We start from the raw sequence: 17,417 nt of genomic DNA, 5'->3' as shown, positions 1-17,417 counted from the left end.
AAATTAAAACATATATATAGAAATGCATGATTTTTTAAATTTGTCAGAAAGTTTAATAAGCACTCCCCCCCCCCAAAAAGAATTTTATGGCAATTAATTCACAGTTGAGGCTTTAAAGGGTTAAGCCATATTCACTTGCTATATATATATATGCACTCTTGACTCTTGACAACCATGCAAATCATTTGGCTTACTTAGACACTCAGAAATTGGCAAGTCACAGCTGATCTTTTTATGTTATAGACTAGGGGTGTCAAACATAAGGCCCTGGGAACTTAATCAGCCTGGCAAAGACTCTTCTGCTTTATAAATACAGAACAGTCTGGGCAACGGGCTACCAGAACCTTTTCTGTAATTTTACACATTTATTTCTTAAGATTTAGGTCCAACGATTTCTGCAGCATTTCTTTAGCATTTGAAAAAACTGAGATGAAATTACATTTCTTTTTCTCATATTGACATTTCTCAGGGATTAAACTACTTTACACTGACAGAAAGGGGATTTTTTACTGGTCTTGCCACTTAAGATCAAAGTGAGCTGTATGTGGCTCATGATGTAAGATGAGTTTGACATCCGTGGCAAGAGTGTTAAAGTATTAAATTTATAAATTAAGAATGATTTTTTTTTCTTACATTCACAACACAAATGTTGGTCATGGCATATAAAGCAAATAGTGTGAAGGTATCTCCATGAATTAGATTTTGCCTCAACAGAAAAGACAGCTGAGGCGGGATCCAAATTCTTTGACTGTGCTAAATGTGCTGTTTGAATAATATATTGATTAATATACAGTTAACTTTACTGATGCATTCAAAGCTGTGAGAAATTAATGTGTTCATTGCTGGTTTGTCAGTAACATAATGATTTCTTGTAACTGGACTATTGTGAAAATCCACCTGTGAGCCTCTTTGAATACTTCCAAACCTTTATAACTTGTTGTGGGGCAAAAAGAGATAAATATTCACCCCCACACATGTCTCATTATAAACTGTACTGTATATCTGCTTAAATTAGGGCCAGTGACATTTTTAGATATGTGTTTGCATATACATGCATGGGTTTAGGTTAACTGGTGATCCAAAAACGCCCTTAGGAGTGAATGTGAGCATGAATAGTTGCTCTGCGACAGACTGGCAACCTACCGTGCCTCGTGCCCTTTGACAGCTAGATTAGGCTTAGATCAAGTCAGTGTCTTATTTGTAAAGTGTAACAAAAGCAATTGCAAGGAGGTCTCGGTGTGACCAGTTTCACACTAGTGACTGCAAGAAACCTAGCAACCACTTGCCAACCAGTTGCAAAATACACTCTTTTCCTTAGTGAACAGTGGTTACCGGGGGAATATTGACCAGTCTCCTAGCCAGTGTGACTAGGTCCTTACACACTCCCGCTTGTTATTAAACTGGATCGACATCATATTTAGTTGGTCTAAGCTGGAGATGTTGGTGATGCTTAGGTACAAAGGTTTTGAACACATCTACATATTAGTGTTTGGCAATTATCATAGGGCCACCAAGTGGATACAGGAAATATTATGTTTCATGCTTTGATGTACTTCTTCCTCCTGTTATATGACAGATACCCAGAAACCTTCAGACCTTGAGTCCTGGCTATATTTAAAAAAAATCTAAGCTTGCATAGAATGGTGCATCCTATCAGTATGGTAAATGTGAAGTTATTGTAGAGGTAATAGGGATGCTTAAAAACAGTATGAAATATCGAACACACTGAGATGTGGTAACAGCTTTTTAATTTTTTATGGGTCTTGTATGTGAGAGTGGCAAAATGGCTCTATAGCACCAGCACAAAATTTCAAAAAAGAAGCCCTACATTTCATCTTCATATATGAAATCTAACATCCCAAATTCAACCCTAAAATAATCGTCTTTAGTTTGTAGTTGCTACATAGCTACACTGCAGGTCTTTCCATAATGAATGTGTGGAAAATGTCATTCCCAAACAGGTGTTGGGAAGGTGAGGTGACATTCCTTTACAGCATTTTGCTGAAAGATGTTTGGCGACAGATGGTTTGGCCCCATGAGTGACTGTTTGATAGTAGATCTGGTAGGTGGAAAACAGAGAGCCAGAGGTAGTGGTGCTTTCAGACAGACTCTGTCATCGCCTTGTTTTGTCACCGTGCCAGACAGCTCCTTTAACTGTTAGCTTTGCCTGGCCTAGCTTAGTGACCTATTGAGGTCATGGCCATCCTCTGATCATCACTTAAACCCTTATAAAGCCTGTAATAATAGTTGGAGTAGGGCATGAGAGAGGGGCAGGTGTGTCATTCTGTGTCACGGGGCTGTGGCGAGGGGTGGGGGAGCACTGGATCAGCAAAGGTGTGGGGTTAGGGTTTTTTTTTGACAAGGAAAGCACTGAGGGACCCCTTCCTCCCTGTGGGGGTCAGGGGCAGGTGATGCGTGCCAGGGAGTGCGTCGGCTTGCCAAGAATGGCATGCACGCTTGAAGCCCGGGGGTTCAAGGCAGCTTGGCTGTAACCCTAAACCAGAATAGACGTTTACCCTTTGAGCGCCTGGAGGGGGGAGGAGGGGTGGACAAATAAACACCAAGGTGGGCAGCGGTGTCGTGTATGGCCTCGATACATGGCGCAACTCTCTCACACCTGTCTCAGCTGTGCGTATATCTGTCAGTTTCATTTTAGGTAGAAGTCATATTCTGTTTTTCTGCTATCTCTGATTTACCGCCCTCATATCTTTTTGTCTCAGTCTCTTTTCGTTCTTAATGAACAACCGCTTTTCTCTCTCTCTCGTGTCTGCTGGTGTAGCCGCCTTTCATTTCGCCTCCAGCTGTTCCCTGAGTTCAACCTGACAGCCTTGTGGCAAATCCGGATTTATGACTTGAGAAATGAGGCAGGACTGAGCCCATGCATGGCCCACTTTGCCCCCATTGCCTCTAAACAGAAAGAGCAGCCCGTCCCTTAAAGCCTTTGCAGCCCCTGCAACTCCCCTTTTATCGCCATCCCCGAGGTCACCGGTGGCCAACAACTCAAGTTATTCAAGCAACCACAATCGATGCAAAGCCACTTTGAAGGTCTTTAGTGTCGTTAATGTTGTTAAAGCGCAGATGGGTGGTCTTTAATCAGGTAGCTAAATCAAATATCAACTTAGAATATCTCTAAAGGCATACATGAAATAGTAAATCCATGACTTAATGCTTTTAGAAATGTCATTTAGTTGTCTAGTGCAGGTTAAATATGGATACATAGACAAAACAAACTGTTAGCAAAATAACTGTGTGTCTGTTGGCTGAGGACGACATGCTCCGAATTTCAGGTTGAATTCCACTTCGAAGAATGAATGCCATTCTTTGCTAAACAATATGATATTGAGTCTCCAGGCAGGCAAAACAGAAGCAGAGTGTTTGGATCACCTTCTGCATTGTAAATTCCTAAATCGAATAAAAGCTTTTTCACTGCATACTCTGCATATACGCGCCACATTTTTTCCCATAATACTATGTATTGCCCCGGCCCCCGTGCCCATTACTCAACAGACCTATTAGCTTGCTTATTAGGGACGGTGTCACGGATATTGTGGCGGTTATGTGCTTCAGCAGTAATTCGACATGCATCTGCCAAGGAAAACATTTCCTGCCTCGTGTGGCTCTCAGCAAGCGATGTGCCCCGTGGTCAGAACGAAGGCCCCATGCTGCAATAATGGAAAGAAAGTCCCAAAATGTGCTGACAGCTCTCACTAAAAGAATGTAGCTCTGGAAATATGATTATCTCCCCCCTTTTATTTGCGGCCATATATCTGCCACGCTAATTTATGTGCTGCTTTTGGAAATGTAATTGTTTTCTTTTAATGATGTCTTTTTAATACCTTTCTTTTTTTTAATTTAGCAGCATTATCTCTTTTTTATTATCTCTTGCGTCACACAAAGTTTTATGCAGCTGTTTGGTTTTGTCATTCTGGATTTCGTAACATCTGTGTAGGGAGCACTTTTCTCACATTTTGACGTGTCTTATTTCCTGTTTGGAAAAAAAAAATGTCTGTGTTAGTGAAGTGGATAAACTCAACAAAGCTCCCCACAGTAGTGACATATTCTTTCTGTCAGTTCAGAACAAAGAATACCCACACAGTGAATCATGCTCCCGCCGCGCTTGGCTTGCGCAACGTGTCAGCCCATTGTCGCTTTTTGTCAGGCGATGCAAACGTGTTTTTGTCTCAAGTCGTGCTCCTAATGAACATAATGGTAAAGGTCAGCGGAAAGCTAACAGCGAGTCCTCACCTAGGTCCAGACTGTGGCAGTAAAGTGAGAGATTCACCAGCAGTGTTGACCCGGTGACCTTTGAGGAAGCTGAAGGCCTGTGTTTTCAAGTGGTTTCTTTCAGTAGCTCTGCCTCAGTTGCCTGCTTGAAAAAGTGAGCTCATATATGTAAGTAGAGGTGAAATGAAGCCACTGATACAGACATAGTGCCATCGTTTGGAAAAATGAATAATGTGTTTTTTATTTATTTAGGTTTTTTTGTAGCAGTCCAGATTTTGAATTAGTGACGTTATCTGTTTAACCTGAAAATAATTTAGAAATAATAGAAAATCATGTATTTAATCACCTTAATGAACTTTATGATAATAGTATACTGCCACACAAGTGTTTGTGGATATATTTTTCCTGCAATTACATTGCATATGAATCATTTATGGGAGACACCCAAGCCTTAGTGATGATAGGATGATGATAGGATGACATGGAAGGTTCTCATGAGAAATCTGGAGTCTTTACTCCAGGCTTAAGGCTGTCTGCTGACTTCTGGAATCTTACACACTACTCTCTCACTTTTTTTTTTCACCACTGACTTCTCTGTCTGTCTCAGAGTGTAACCGGTAAGATATGGTGAGCAGCACCATCCATGTAACAGGGTTGCCTCTGCCACTTTATCTAATCTTTTCAGATCTACAAGGTTGAAAGAAACAAGTAGAAAGATCTGCCTGCAAAATTACACACACATTTCCCTGCGTAAGTCATAGCAACTCTTAAGACACCAGTGGATTTGAAATCTGTTAGATCTTCATGCCTCTGCTCTAGTCTGATCATGGAAGTTACTCTGATAGGACAGTTTGGTTTTTGGAAGTATGCACGACACATAGTAGCTCATAGAAACACACAAATACAAAGGAAGAGCTGCTGAAATCATCTAAAACAACACACAAACTTAAAACTGAATACTTTGATGCTGGTTCTATATATTTTAAGTGTTGTAATGAAGGGCTTGACTTGTTGCTGAAGTTGAGGCTTGAGAGCAGACTTTTCAGAGCTCAGTGAATCACTTCCAGTTTCTGTCAAAGGGGAAATGACATGCAGCCAAGACATTCCTGCAACCTAAATGTGACCTTTGTTTTCCTGAGCAGACACACACACACACACACACACACACAGCTGAACATATGTTTATTGGAGACAAACTGTATGGCTGGCAGATGTGTCTTTAGAGAGTATCATAGGAATTTCTATACAGTTATTATTACTATTGTTATTAACAATTAAATATGGCAAAGATGCAACACAGCGTAGTGTATGGATATTTGACACACTGTTTTATGTGAATATATAACTGTATAAAATATATACTTGCATAATTTATAAATGGGGTAGTCTTATCAGTTAATGTGATATGGATATCCATAGGACTTTATGCATAACAGGTTATTTCTTTACACATATATACTAGGGGTGCAACGATACTCGTATCGATATTGAACCGTTCGATACAGTGCTTTCGGTTCGGTACGCATGTGTATCGATCAATACAAGATTTTTAATTTATTTTATCAACTTTTCTTCTGACGATGCTGTCTGTGTTGAGAGCTCAGTGGATCTGCGTTCGACTACTCCGCCTAGGCTGCACTGTCGAGCGCAGATCCACTGAGCGCAGCGCAAGCTAGCAAGACAGAAGCTTAGCTCGTTGCAACATGGTAAATTGAACCTCCCCCACCCTCATTCAGATCTGGCCTTTGGAACTATTTTGGTCTTCATGTGAAGTATGACCCTGAAGGTAAGCGCATTATGGACAAAAGTAAAACAGTATGTCGGATGTGCCACGCAGTGTTCAATTACATGGGTGGGAACTACTGCGTTAGTGCAGTTTGCTCGTTAACGTGTTGACGCTGTCCAGCCCCACACACGGGGCGATCCGCGGTAGCTCGTTAACGGAGATTTGCCGTGTTGTGGCGTTAACGTCATTTCAGATTAACGCTGACAGCACTAGTGGGAACACAATGAATATGACTGCACATTTACTCCGACATCATCCTAGTGCAAAGACAAGTGGAAGCAGACAAAAACAACAAGCACGCATGCTACAGACTTTACCCGAGTCATTTAGACAGCCGTTAGCACATGATTCTCCTTATGGGGACCTGATATGTTTAATATGCTGCTGAGAATATACCCCAGAAGAAGCGTATAGTATAGCTTTTATTTTGGAAAGAGACATTTCTCTGTAATAAACTCTTTTCCAAAGATGAGGGATTTCTCCATCAGATATTTATTTTTTTATTACTTTGTCATTTCAGCAACATTAAATTTAAAAACTGTACTTTTGAGTTAAAATATATATTTATAATTTTAATAAATGACAAATTAAAAAGGCATGAACATTTTTTTGTATCGAAAAAATATCGAACCGTGACACCAAAGTATCGAACCGAACCGAACCGTGAATTTTGTGTATCGTTGCACCCCTAATATATACATACATAATGGATAAAGGAAAATGTCAAAACAGTCGATGCAGGACCCAGCACAACAGTCGGTGTCTATATGGTAATGTCATGAATGCAGTGGGTAGAGAGAAACACCGAAAAGCAGAGGGAGTGAGATCAGACCGGGCCAGTTATAACCGCATCTGCATCTGGGAAGGGCAAATTTATGAATTTTACGACCAGCCAGGCCTGGCGGTTGACTTTGGCAGGGTTGCGACAGACCTTTACAAAACCCGTCCACTTTTCCCTGATCTTTATCAACAGGCCTGAGGAGGAAGAGGAGAAGACAAAAGACAAAGGAAGGCAACAGCTTTTCTAACGTCTTGCATGACGTTTTTTTTTCTCCATTACTGAATACAGTTAAGAGATGTTTTCAATTGTCTGCAGGCTGGAACAGGGGCAGCTGTTTTTATGCTTCTTTTATACGAATATAGATGTTTCTTTTAAAATAACTTTATTTCAACACCAGTATTTTATTTGAAACCCACCTCCCAACTATTAGTTTGATAATCCAAACAACTAATTTGATTAGCATTTGGCATACAAAAAGTGTACATGTTCTAAGAATACGAAATCAGATGTGCAACATTCATAACTTATAACTCTACTTTGCTGAAATGTAACCACTTGTCACCGTTGTAAGCTAACTGTTATATAAATAACAAATCAGATTGATGTAGGGGGCACATGTATGGCGTTATTTTTGTACCACTATTCTGAGCGCACGTAAAAAAAATTTGAGCACATGTAAAAAAAGTTTGCAGGTGTAAGTGTTGCATTTTGAGGAGAAATTTATTTTGAGCGAAGAAAAGCTAAATTTGAGTGAACAAAATTCATTGCTGCATGCAAAAAATGTATTTCAGTGTTTGCTATTATCCATACACACACACACAAAAGGAGCCCCTCTCGCTCAGTTTTTGCATTTGCGCTTGCTCGCAATGTGTTGCTTGCGCTCTCAACATTTCTGCCCGTGCGCGCTCAACTCTTTGTGCACACCGTTATATTCGTGCCACAAACCAGCCAATCACAGACTTGGATGCAAAAAAAATCTGATTGGCTGTTTTGGTCTCCAATCAGCTCGAAATGACGAAATGCCCAGAATGCATTTCTTCCAAAACTCAAACGAGGCAGTGGCGGAGGAACACAGAGTGGCGGAGTTTGAAATATTACTCTTTCTGGGTCACAAAATAAACTTTTAAGATATTTTCATGCGAGAATGGTGCTGTGTAAACTTCAGATATCTGCTCGATTTATCAAGACATCACATATTTGCATAAGTGCTCTAACGTTTTCGGACCCAGTGACTCAGTATTGGCCAATGCCCTAAAATGAGGTGTCAAAATTCTTATCTGAAGTGAAAAAGCTGGCTCATGTCACACATCTTGTTTGCTGACCACGCGATTTTTACTTGTGCTACTGTTGCAGTACATGTTGGATGTTGCAAATACATTTTACTTTGGCTTATTCAAAAATTATTACGCAACTAACAAAGTATACATTAACCTTGTCTGTCATTCACTTGTCTTGTTAACAGTTAACAGGTGTGTCTCTTTGAATGGTGGTCCAAGTGTGAAATAATGTTATAGATTAATGTTATTACAGCTTTATAGAAGCTCTTCTAACTTACACTTTTCCCTCACTCATATGGTGGTGATATTATTATAAACTTTTTCCTACATTGCAAAGCCCAGCAGTATATCTTGAGCGCCGTAAAACCCTGACTTGGCTTCTTCTGCATCACTTTTCGTACCCTTAAGAAATGTTTCCAGAATCAGATTCCCCCTTAGACAAGTCCGTGACTGCAGGCAGTGTGATAAACAACATCAGACCGCTGACCGCTGGGTGATGGTATAATGTTCCTACTGACTTTCCTGCAGCCTTTGCTGGCACTGGTTCTCTGTCTGTGCTGGTCCCATTGGATATCATGATCTCATCGCTGTGTGACTGAGTCGCCCCTCTGATCTCATGGGTGTGTTGGAGGGTATTTTTGAGGGGCCCTTCCCCAAGCACACTAGGAGTGGCAGGGCATCTGATATGTGAGCATGAGGCGAAGTGTGTTTGACGGCTCCTTAATGACGTTGTGTAACGCTTGAAATACATACAATATTGTCATATTGTCCATCGCTATGGTGATAGAATAATTTTGAAATCATTCAATTTTGAATTGAATTGTTAAATTGTTTCACTTTACTATAGAACAGAATAACAATAGCTCTTAGGAGCTATTGTTTGTTTTTTTTAAACCATAAAGCCTTTCAGGAAGCTACAGCTCTAACCTCACTGTCTTTTGCTTGCTCTAAGAATGGCACTTTACAGGTTGATCAAGTTTTACAACAACTTACATTCAGGGCATGACAAAGGTTCAAAAAATCTGGCGAGAAAAATGACAAAATTGAAGAACTGCATTCATCTGTAGAGACATGCTCACACATCTGTGTCTGCTACTTTGAAAATCCCTATTGGATATGCAACGTACATCTTACTGTACACTGAAGATAAATCGGCGGGAACTGGAAGAACTTGCTGCTGTAATGTGAGGAACTCAATGCAGGCAACTTAATGTTCATTTGAGGTCAAGTACTGTGAGGACTTTGACAAAGCTCTGTGTTCGTCTTTTCAAGAGTTTGATTGCAAGGAAATGTGGAACACTTTCTTAATCCCTGGGGAATTAAAGAAATATGCATTTAGGGGCTCAAACAATCGGCCAGCGAGTGCACCTCCTGATAAACACTAAACGGTTGAGGAGTTACAGCCCTGAAAGGAAAATAAGATTGAGACGGAATGAATGCCGCAGCTGGGGCTGGAGTGTGTGTGTGTGTGTGTGTGTGTGTGTGTGTGCCAGTATATGTCTATATCGACTTGTGTGGTTGTGTGTATAAACTGGAGTGCAAAGCATTTTGGAGCAGGGTTTAGTCCACAAAAGCCTTATACAAAAGCAGTCCTACAGTTGGATAATACTGAATGTGTGTGTGAGTGTGTATGTGTTTCAGGGGCCTGAAGCTTTAGGCAGAATAATATCGACCATTTTTTCCTCTTTTGCTCTCCAAACCAACTCTCATTTATTCTGATTCATGTCCTTATACCTTGACCATAGCAGCACGTTAAGAAAACACATTTTCTGCATATTTCAACTGTGTTATATAATGTGTAACACTTTTAGAGTTTTTACATGAACTGTAGTCCTTTTGACTCAGACCACCAGATCAGTAAAGTCTTCCACATGTTTTTCTAGTGGGAAAGGAGGAATAATATATTTTATTGTTGATTCCACAGTGGCACCATAGACCTATAGGTTGCTCTTTATTTTATTTTATTTTATTTTTTTGTGCAGTAGGAATTTGTGAGTCCCACATTTCCAAAAGCGTTTCATCAAGCTGATCTAAGTTTAAGTCATTTATAGCTATTTGAGTTGGTTCAGGCAGCCAACAAAATCAAGCTTGGCCTCAAGTTGCCTGAGTTGCTTTAGTTGCTCACTGTTTTGTTTTCAAGCGATGTCTGACGTAATCAGTGGCAATGAATGTCCTGGCTGAAATACCTGAATACAAGAATATGAATATATATACATATGAAATCATAGATCTGCCTTTGAGTTTTTGCAGCGAGGCCATTAAGCCTTTGCTCGTGCTCGACCGCTCTACCAGTTTTCGTAAAAAGCAATTTTCAAATTTTTGCCAAGTTACACAAAACACTCCCACCAATCTCTCACTGTTTAGTATTTTACTACAGTTGGATTGCTGAGATCGGGAAATATAACACAAGTCTCCTGGGGTAAGAAACACATGCAGTCACAGAGTCAGTTTTTTAAACTGATTTGTAGTAGAAAACTAAAACTTTATACAAAAACAGACCCAGACAAAACTGATGGCTTGTTTTAAACTGGTTAGTCTGCCAGTTGGTGTTACTCAATGTCTGACTTCTTGGAATGGTGTTCTGCGCTGGTTCGAGATCTTAGCGATTACTTTGTTGAGTAGAGTGAGAGTGATGGTGCAAATGGTGAAACCAAGACAAGAACTTGTGATGAAATGTAATTCTAGTTTTGATTTAACTGATAGTTAATCAGTGCATCAAAGCTCTCCATCCAGAACACAACGTGGTTTGCAATAATACGTTATAATTATCTATTTGAGGTTTCAAGAAAGCGCTTTACAAGTGGCAGATGTCTGGTTGAAAGGTTGTCTGTTTGTATATTTAGCAGCAAAACTTTCGTTAACACATGCTTTCGAAAAGCATTAGGTGGAAATTCATGTCTGAGTGAACTGCTTGGGTGGGATCTAAGTTTACCATGATCTCCGAGTAGAAACTGTTTTGAATTCCGCACAAAATCTGATCACTTTTACTGGCTGACAAAATGTTTGATGGGGCTTGAGCCAGGTGTTAGGTTTCCATTTTTTCATCATTCAGAGTCATCTGATTGGCCGGTTTGAGTAGCGTTGTGAGGTCTGACCCAAACATCACTATGTGAGGGGAAAATCTGACGGGTTTATACCAGGTTGTGTGTCGTGACTGATCCGTGTGTTAATTCACATGGAGATGTGGTGCCAGGGGAAAAATGACCGTGTTTAAGAGGTGGTGCAAAGACTAGCGAACTCTTGTGTGACTGGTTGTGTATATTTTTGTGAGTTTGCGTGGGTGCATGAGAGGTCCTTCGAGAGTGATTCACTCAGTGTGTGAGTGATCCGGGGAGTTTGTCTGTGTCCTCGCTTTTTCGTAGTGTCTAAAATTATGTGAATGTGTTGCTGCAGGGTTTCCATTAATAAATATGTTTCTAATTGCTCCCTTGAATAATCAATTATGAAAAAGCCTCTTCGAATTTCCTAGCACCCACGTTGACATTAAACTGGTTATTTTGTGATCATTTACACTTACAAAAGAGTCACATGGTTGTGAAGTTGCAGCCAGGTAATATGTGGAATTTTTGCCCAACAAATGATTATAATCAAAGTGTACATTTGTATGACAGAAACCCACAAACACACAAGTTGAACCGTTTCCTGTAAAACCTTCACTTATTGTAGCAACAACAAATGAAGGCTGCATTTTTCATTTTAGGCCTTACACTGCAGTTTAATTTTGGAAGATGAGTTAAAGAAACCACATGATTGTTGGCCTCTATAGCAATCGGGGAATTTGGATGGGAGAGAACAAGCTCAAAATTTACTGCAGGCGTAAAAGCATATTCCATAAACATTGACACACACGCCAGCTGCCTTACAGCCTCACCAGACCCGCCCCCTTTGGTCAGTGGCCTGTGTCGTGTCTGTCCTGAGTCCGGTCTGAGGATCGCATGGCTGCAGCCTCCACCTGCTCTGCCAATTGGACCTGTCTGTCAGCAGTGGCAGAGCACAGGCACACACTGTGGGGATATGAGCTGAGCGTATACTCGGGGGGGGGGGGTCACCCCGGGACTGATGCAAGCTCTCTCACAGGCAGACATGTACACTTAGCGATATACTTACACTTTTTGCCTTCAGCGTTGACACATTTGACAGCCTTGTGGTTACTTCAGGCACGTGCGTTTGCACAGTTCTCTATACGTACAGCCATCTAAATGCTTACAACAATGTGCACACTCAGGCAAATCTGTTTCAAGCTATTCATTTTGCTGATTATATTCATGATATGTGAACACGTAAACAGAGATTGTCTTGCCTTATCTATTCAATTGTTTCAGTTTTCCTAACAAAGAAGCCGCGACAATCAATTCATGTCCGTCAGTACGATTGCAATGCACTGGACGATGGGTTAGATCTGTTTTAAACCTCTGTAAAATTTCCAGTAACTGGTCCTTATAATTAAAAAGTAAAAAAAATTTTTTTCTCTCTCTCTTTTTGGACCTTTGCAGGAAGAAATGAGTTGATTGCACGATACATCAAACTTCGCACAGGGAAAACGCGGACCAGGAAGCAGGTGAGTTCTCTGCAAATACCATTTGTAGCAGCCTCTATTTTTGAACCCCTTCAGAAAATCCACTCCTGTTGAGTGATGCGCCAACACCCTATACATCCCCCCCCACTGAACCCTCAATCCCTGGAGGGCTGGAGATGATGATTGATTTAGGGCCGTGGCCCAATGCACAGATGCTATAAGATCATGTGTCGGTGTTGTTTCTTCACCACCTCGTGGATCTGGTGCTTGTTAGAAGGGAAAAGAAGCTGGGGAAAACAGTGATCTGGATGGGAGACTGAGGCAGGACGTGGAGGGATTTGGAACCCAATCCTCAGTCCGGTATCTGATATGGAAGAACTGATGTATGGGGCTGTGATGGATGTGGAGAGAAAGGGTCTCTGCTAAGTCATCTGTCGGAGACACTGTGGGAATGAAAAGAGATGATTAGAGATGGAAACAGAAGGAGGGGCAGTGGCAGATCAGAGATGAGTAGTAAGACAGGTTGGAGGCAGAGAGGGACACCTGCTGGTTTATCTGTGGCAAACTGACTGCTGTTCTCCAGAACGACTACATAAGACTATAGACCTGAAATCACAAATTGGATTTCGTCCAAAATGTGTTCTGTAAATTTTTCATAATAATTATAGAATTCAAGCGAGAAATGGGATGAAAATGACAGTGTTTCAATAAAAATACATAAAAACAAATTAGTTATCAATGAGTTTGTTTAACATGTTATAACTTAAAAACTGAAACTTGAACTAGTGTGTAGTTTGTACACTTTTTAGTTATTGTTTTATTAAAGTATATATATTTCAGTTACATTTCTATCACTGTTTTTTTCTTGTTTTATAGTTTTTGTTTATTAGTGAATGAAGAGAATAAAACACATTTGAATCCATGTAAGCATCTCCATGTGGCAGAGGCCCAAAATGCAAAGCATTTATACCACATTGTTGTTAAAGCAGCTACGCACACCAAAGCTCTGCGTTACAAACATACATTCATCTCTTGGGATCTGCTTTTAGACACTGTCTCATGCACCACCACAGACAAATTAAAACTTCTTTTTTCTTTGACTTTAGTAACACACAGCACCAGGTTAAACAATTCAGTTAAATCCAATGTATTGTATGTATGTAGCATCAAAATACAACAACAGTCACCTCAAGATGCTTCATATTATAAGGTAAAGACCCTAAAATAGTATAGCGAAAACCCCAGTAATCAGATGACCCCCTATGAGCAAGCACTTGGTGACAGTGGGAAGGGAAAAAAGTCATTTTAACAGGAACAACCAGAGTCAGAGAGGGACAGCCATCTGCTGCCACCGTTTGGTGGTGAAAGGGGGGAAGACAGAACAAAAGACACACTGTGGAGGAGAACCAGAGATTAATAATAGCTAATTCTATCTCCAAAGTGAGAAAAGGAGCTGTGCACAATTTGAGTAAGTGGCACATTTGTCCTCTGGGGTTTCATTTTGGTCTTACATATCCAAACTGTGTTTTTTTTTTTTTGTGCACATCAGACAGCTGTGCTACGCATGTATTCAGTTCCTACAGTGAGATCATTGGGAAAACATGGATTGTGCTCAGGATTGATCCATCACAACTGTAGTTAAGTTTTAATTATTATTATTATTTCCTCGAGAGAATCATTATTCTTTAAAAGTGTTCAATTACTGAAGGAATTTCAGTTTTGCACCATAAATGCAGTATCATTTGCAAAAGTGATATTGCTGTGAGTATGAAACCTATCTGATCATTTAAGTATATAAAAAAAATAAGGCAACAGACAGGTGGTTAAGAAATCTATGTTCACCCTATAGGTTTACTTTAGATACCACTTTTGCTAAGATAGGTGCATTTTCTTTATATGCACACCTGGAATGTCAGAATTCCCAGAAAAAGAAAACAAATTTTGATACTAAATTGTATCTGGGAATTCACCGGGCTTTACAGATTTCAATGTTCCTCATTTAAAAGGCTGTTTAACCAGAAAGCACTGTACATAAATACATTTTTTTTTAAAAACACACCAAGAGAAAGCAGGACTGAAAAACAACACATAAAATTTTAGTTGCAACATATCTTCCCAGGAACAGTCTTTGCAACTCTGAGTATCCCAGAAGAAAAAAGTAACTACTTTAATAAACTCCTAGGCACTAAACTCAGTGGACAATGGCTCACTTTTCTCATAAACCATAAATCTCATAAATCCTAATTTAGCCCCTGGATATACCATACATATCCTATCAAATAACAGGTATCAAATAACAGTGACAATGTGAAAGGGATCTCTTATAGTGATGCACATGTGGCTTGAAAACAACTTCAGATGGATGATAATGTTTGTCCCTGACTACTGGACATGTAATGGTAATTAATATTAGTTGACCTTAGGTTTAAATTCACCCGTTCTCTAAAGTTGCTGATCGTGCACAGATGAGAAACAGCAGCTCGTAGTTGCCACACGGTCAAACATGTACACCTTTGGCCAGAGTTTCCAGTTCACCTGCCTTTGTCTTTTAAACTGTGCGAGGAAGCTCGACCAGTGGGAAAACCATGTAGACAGACCGTTGTGGTGCTTTATTACATTCAGTTGTTTTTGTTGTCTGTGCTTTCCAGGTGTCTAGTCATATCCAGGTTCTAGCTCGACGGAAGGCCAGGGAGATCCAGGTGAAGCTGAAGGTACGCTACGTGAGTCAAACTACTTTTATACATTCTCAAAATGCTTTTGACTATTCAAGATATTGTTATTATCACTATTACTGCTAGATTTGACTTCAGGCTATAATCAGACCAAAGTATCAGAACTGAGGTGCCGTTAATGCGGTGATATTAATCAGCTTGAACAGTAACAGATGGAAAAGAGGTGAAAATATTATTACCCTATATTATTTTCTCTCATACTGAAGTTCCTTGCTTCGTTAAAAGCGCTGCGCTGCCGTTCACATTCCATTAAAACAAATACACAAACGACCAGCTATCTTAATTGCACCCTCTAATTGATGCCGGTTTTAAATGCGATGCTGGTCACATTTCAGTGAAATGTGAACATGTTTCCCCAAAGCCCGAGGCTTTCTGTGCACGCCTGTGAATATGATGATCCAAACACAGTTTTCAGGAAATATATGAATCCTTGCATTATTACTGCCAGGTATTACATTTATTAAGTGCCACAGTAAAAGTGTTCCGAGTGGTACGCTGAGCATTTACACATCCCTGTCCCCCCAATACTTTCTCAGTTTGCATTTCTCATCCGCATGCGCTCGCATACTCGCAGTCACAGCAGGCAACAGGACTCTCCCTCGCCTTGGATGGTAGCCACGAGGGTTCAGCTGGCAGGGCTCTGCGCTGGTCACAGGGTTGGCCCCTGTGACAGGCCTTTTTTAAATGCGTCTTTGGTGTAACTGAGATCCCTGCCACATGTACCCCCCATATTTCAGCTATGCCCTTGTGTTAGCCAGTTCTGGGAAGAAGAATGCACCCCGTGGCCTTGCCCATTTGGGCTTGGCGGCAAGTGCTTGTAGTCCTCTGTGGTCTGCGGACTGCCGAAGGAGTGGATTCAAAAACAAGAGCGATATCACTTTACAGTATTGCTCATAGTTTAAACATTTTGTCCTTTATCTCTTTTTTAAAATAATTTTTGTGACATTAGAATTTACCAGTTCTGGGATTGTTATGATAAGCATATCAACATATCACCCCGTTGCCTGCAGTGACTTAAAGTATGACCTCTAACAGAAGCTAGTTGTCATCACTGGCTTGCCCCTGCCAAAGCAATAAACTTAACTCTTGACCTAAAGGACCTTGACTGTAATATCACCTTCCCTGCAGCTCTCTGACTGGCAGGGATTCACCGATGATGCAAGCTGGCCTCTGCCTTTCATTTCCCCTTTTAGGGCTCTGCTTGTGTTAGTGGAGAAGTAGGACGCTGACTTAAATGGAGTCTGATGAGTGCTGTCCCTTTGCTTTCTACTGTCTGTTTAATCTTACTCTCACTCTCTCGTCTTCTGTTTCTGTAGGATCAGGCTGCCAAAGACAAGGCCCTCCAGAGCATGGCCACCATGTCATCAGCCCAGATCATATCACCCACAGCCTTCCAGAACAAGATGGCTCTCCAGGGCCTGTCTCGGCCAGCTTACCCCACTAGTGGTGGGGTGAGTCTTCACGTCTTCCTAAAAACCTGAGCAGTAGCTCCATTTGTATAGAAAATATCAGTGTAGCCATCAAGGATTCTGTGGGTTTAATGCAAATGTTTTAAAAATCATATACTCGTACATGTATATCATATTCTGGTAGGCGAGTTATTTGGTGAATTCAGATTGTCTGCTTACAATTTTTACATTTCAATTGTGAATAATGAAGCTTGATTTCTTTTAAGAAGCACTTGTCAGCTCAGGCTTACATCTTGAATACATAATAAGCACCTCAGTATGAGGATTACTGTTATGATGCAACAATTTAACGTACTTTCCCTTCTTTCTGTTTTGTAAGTTTTGGCATGGGGCACTTCCAGCACAGCCAGGAAGCCATGAAGAGTAAGTAGTCATTGGTTGTTTTCCTGAGTGCTGTCTATCATTAGTTTCTCATGCTATAAGTTTAATAACCATCAGATAAATTTCACCTGTGGAATTAATCTCAGAGCAAATGAAAACACATCAGTGCAATTATAAAGAAAAGTCTTCAGCTGCCTGACATTCAGCATACCACTCTAGCTCCTGCGTCTTCAGAGGTCAGGTGCTCCAATTAGTATATGAGAAGTGGTCATGAGGCCAAGATGGTGCATAATGTCTCTCCCCCTCTCTTG

At 40.6% G+C, this 17,417-nt stretch overlaps 1 protein-coding gene across 4 annotated transcripts in view; it reads left to right on the top strand.

The window, feature by feature from the left end:
* The window catches only part of LOC134631200 (transcriptional enhancer factor TEF-3-like), a 36,965-nt gene that overhangs the window by 9,507 nt on the left and 10,041 nt on the right, over positions 1-17,417 (top strand). For 2 of the 4 annotated variants that reach the window (XM_063479287.1, XM_065471326.1), the window contains exons 2-5: positions 12,562-12,626; positions 15,233-15,304; positions 16,633-16,767; positions 17,105-17,148. In XM_063479287.1, the coding sequence (XP_063335357.1) occupies positions 16,666-16,767; positions 17,105-17,148 (146 nt within the window). In that variant the 5' untranslated portion in view covers positions 12,562-12,626; positions 15,233-15,304; positions 16,633-16,665. Of the gene's footprint in view, positions 1-5,961; positions 6,011-12,561; positions 12,627-15,232; positions 15,305-16,632; positions 16,768-17,104; positions 17,149-17,417 lie in introns of those variants that run through there. The other 2 variants (XM_063479289.1, XM_063479288.1) reach the window with 2 other exon arrangements.

Source organism: Pelmatolapia mariae, linkage group LG7 (genome assembly GCF_036321145.2).
Source record: "Pelmatolapia mariae isolate MD_Pm_ZW linkage group LG7, Pm_UMD_F_2, whole genome shotgun sequence".
NCBI lineage: Eukaryota > Metazoa > Chordata > Actinopteri > Cichliformes > Cichlidae > Pelmatolapia > Pelmatolapia mariae.
Note: the sequence above shows the minus strand (reverse complement) of the source record. Positions and strands in the feature narration are given on the sequence as shown.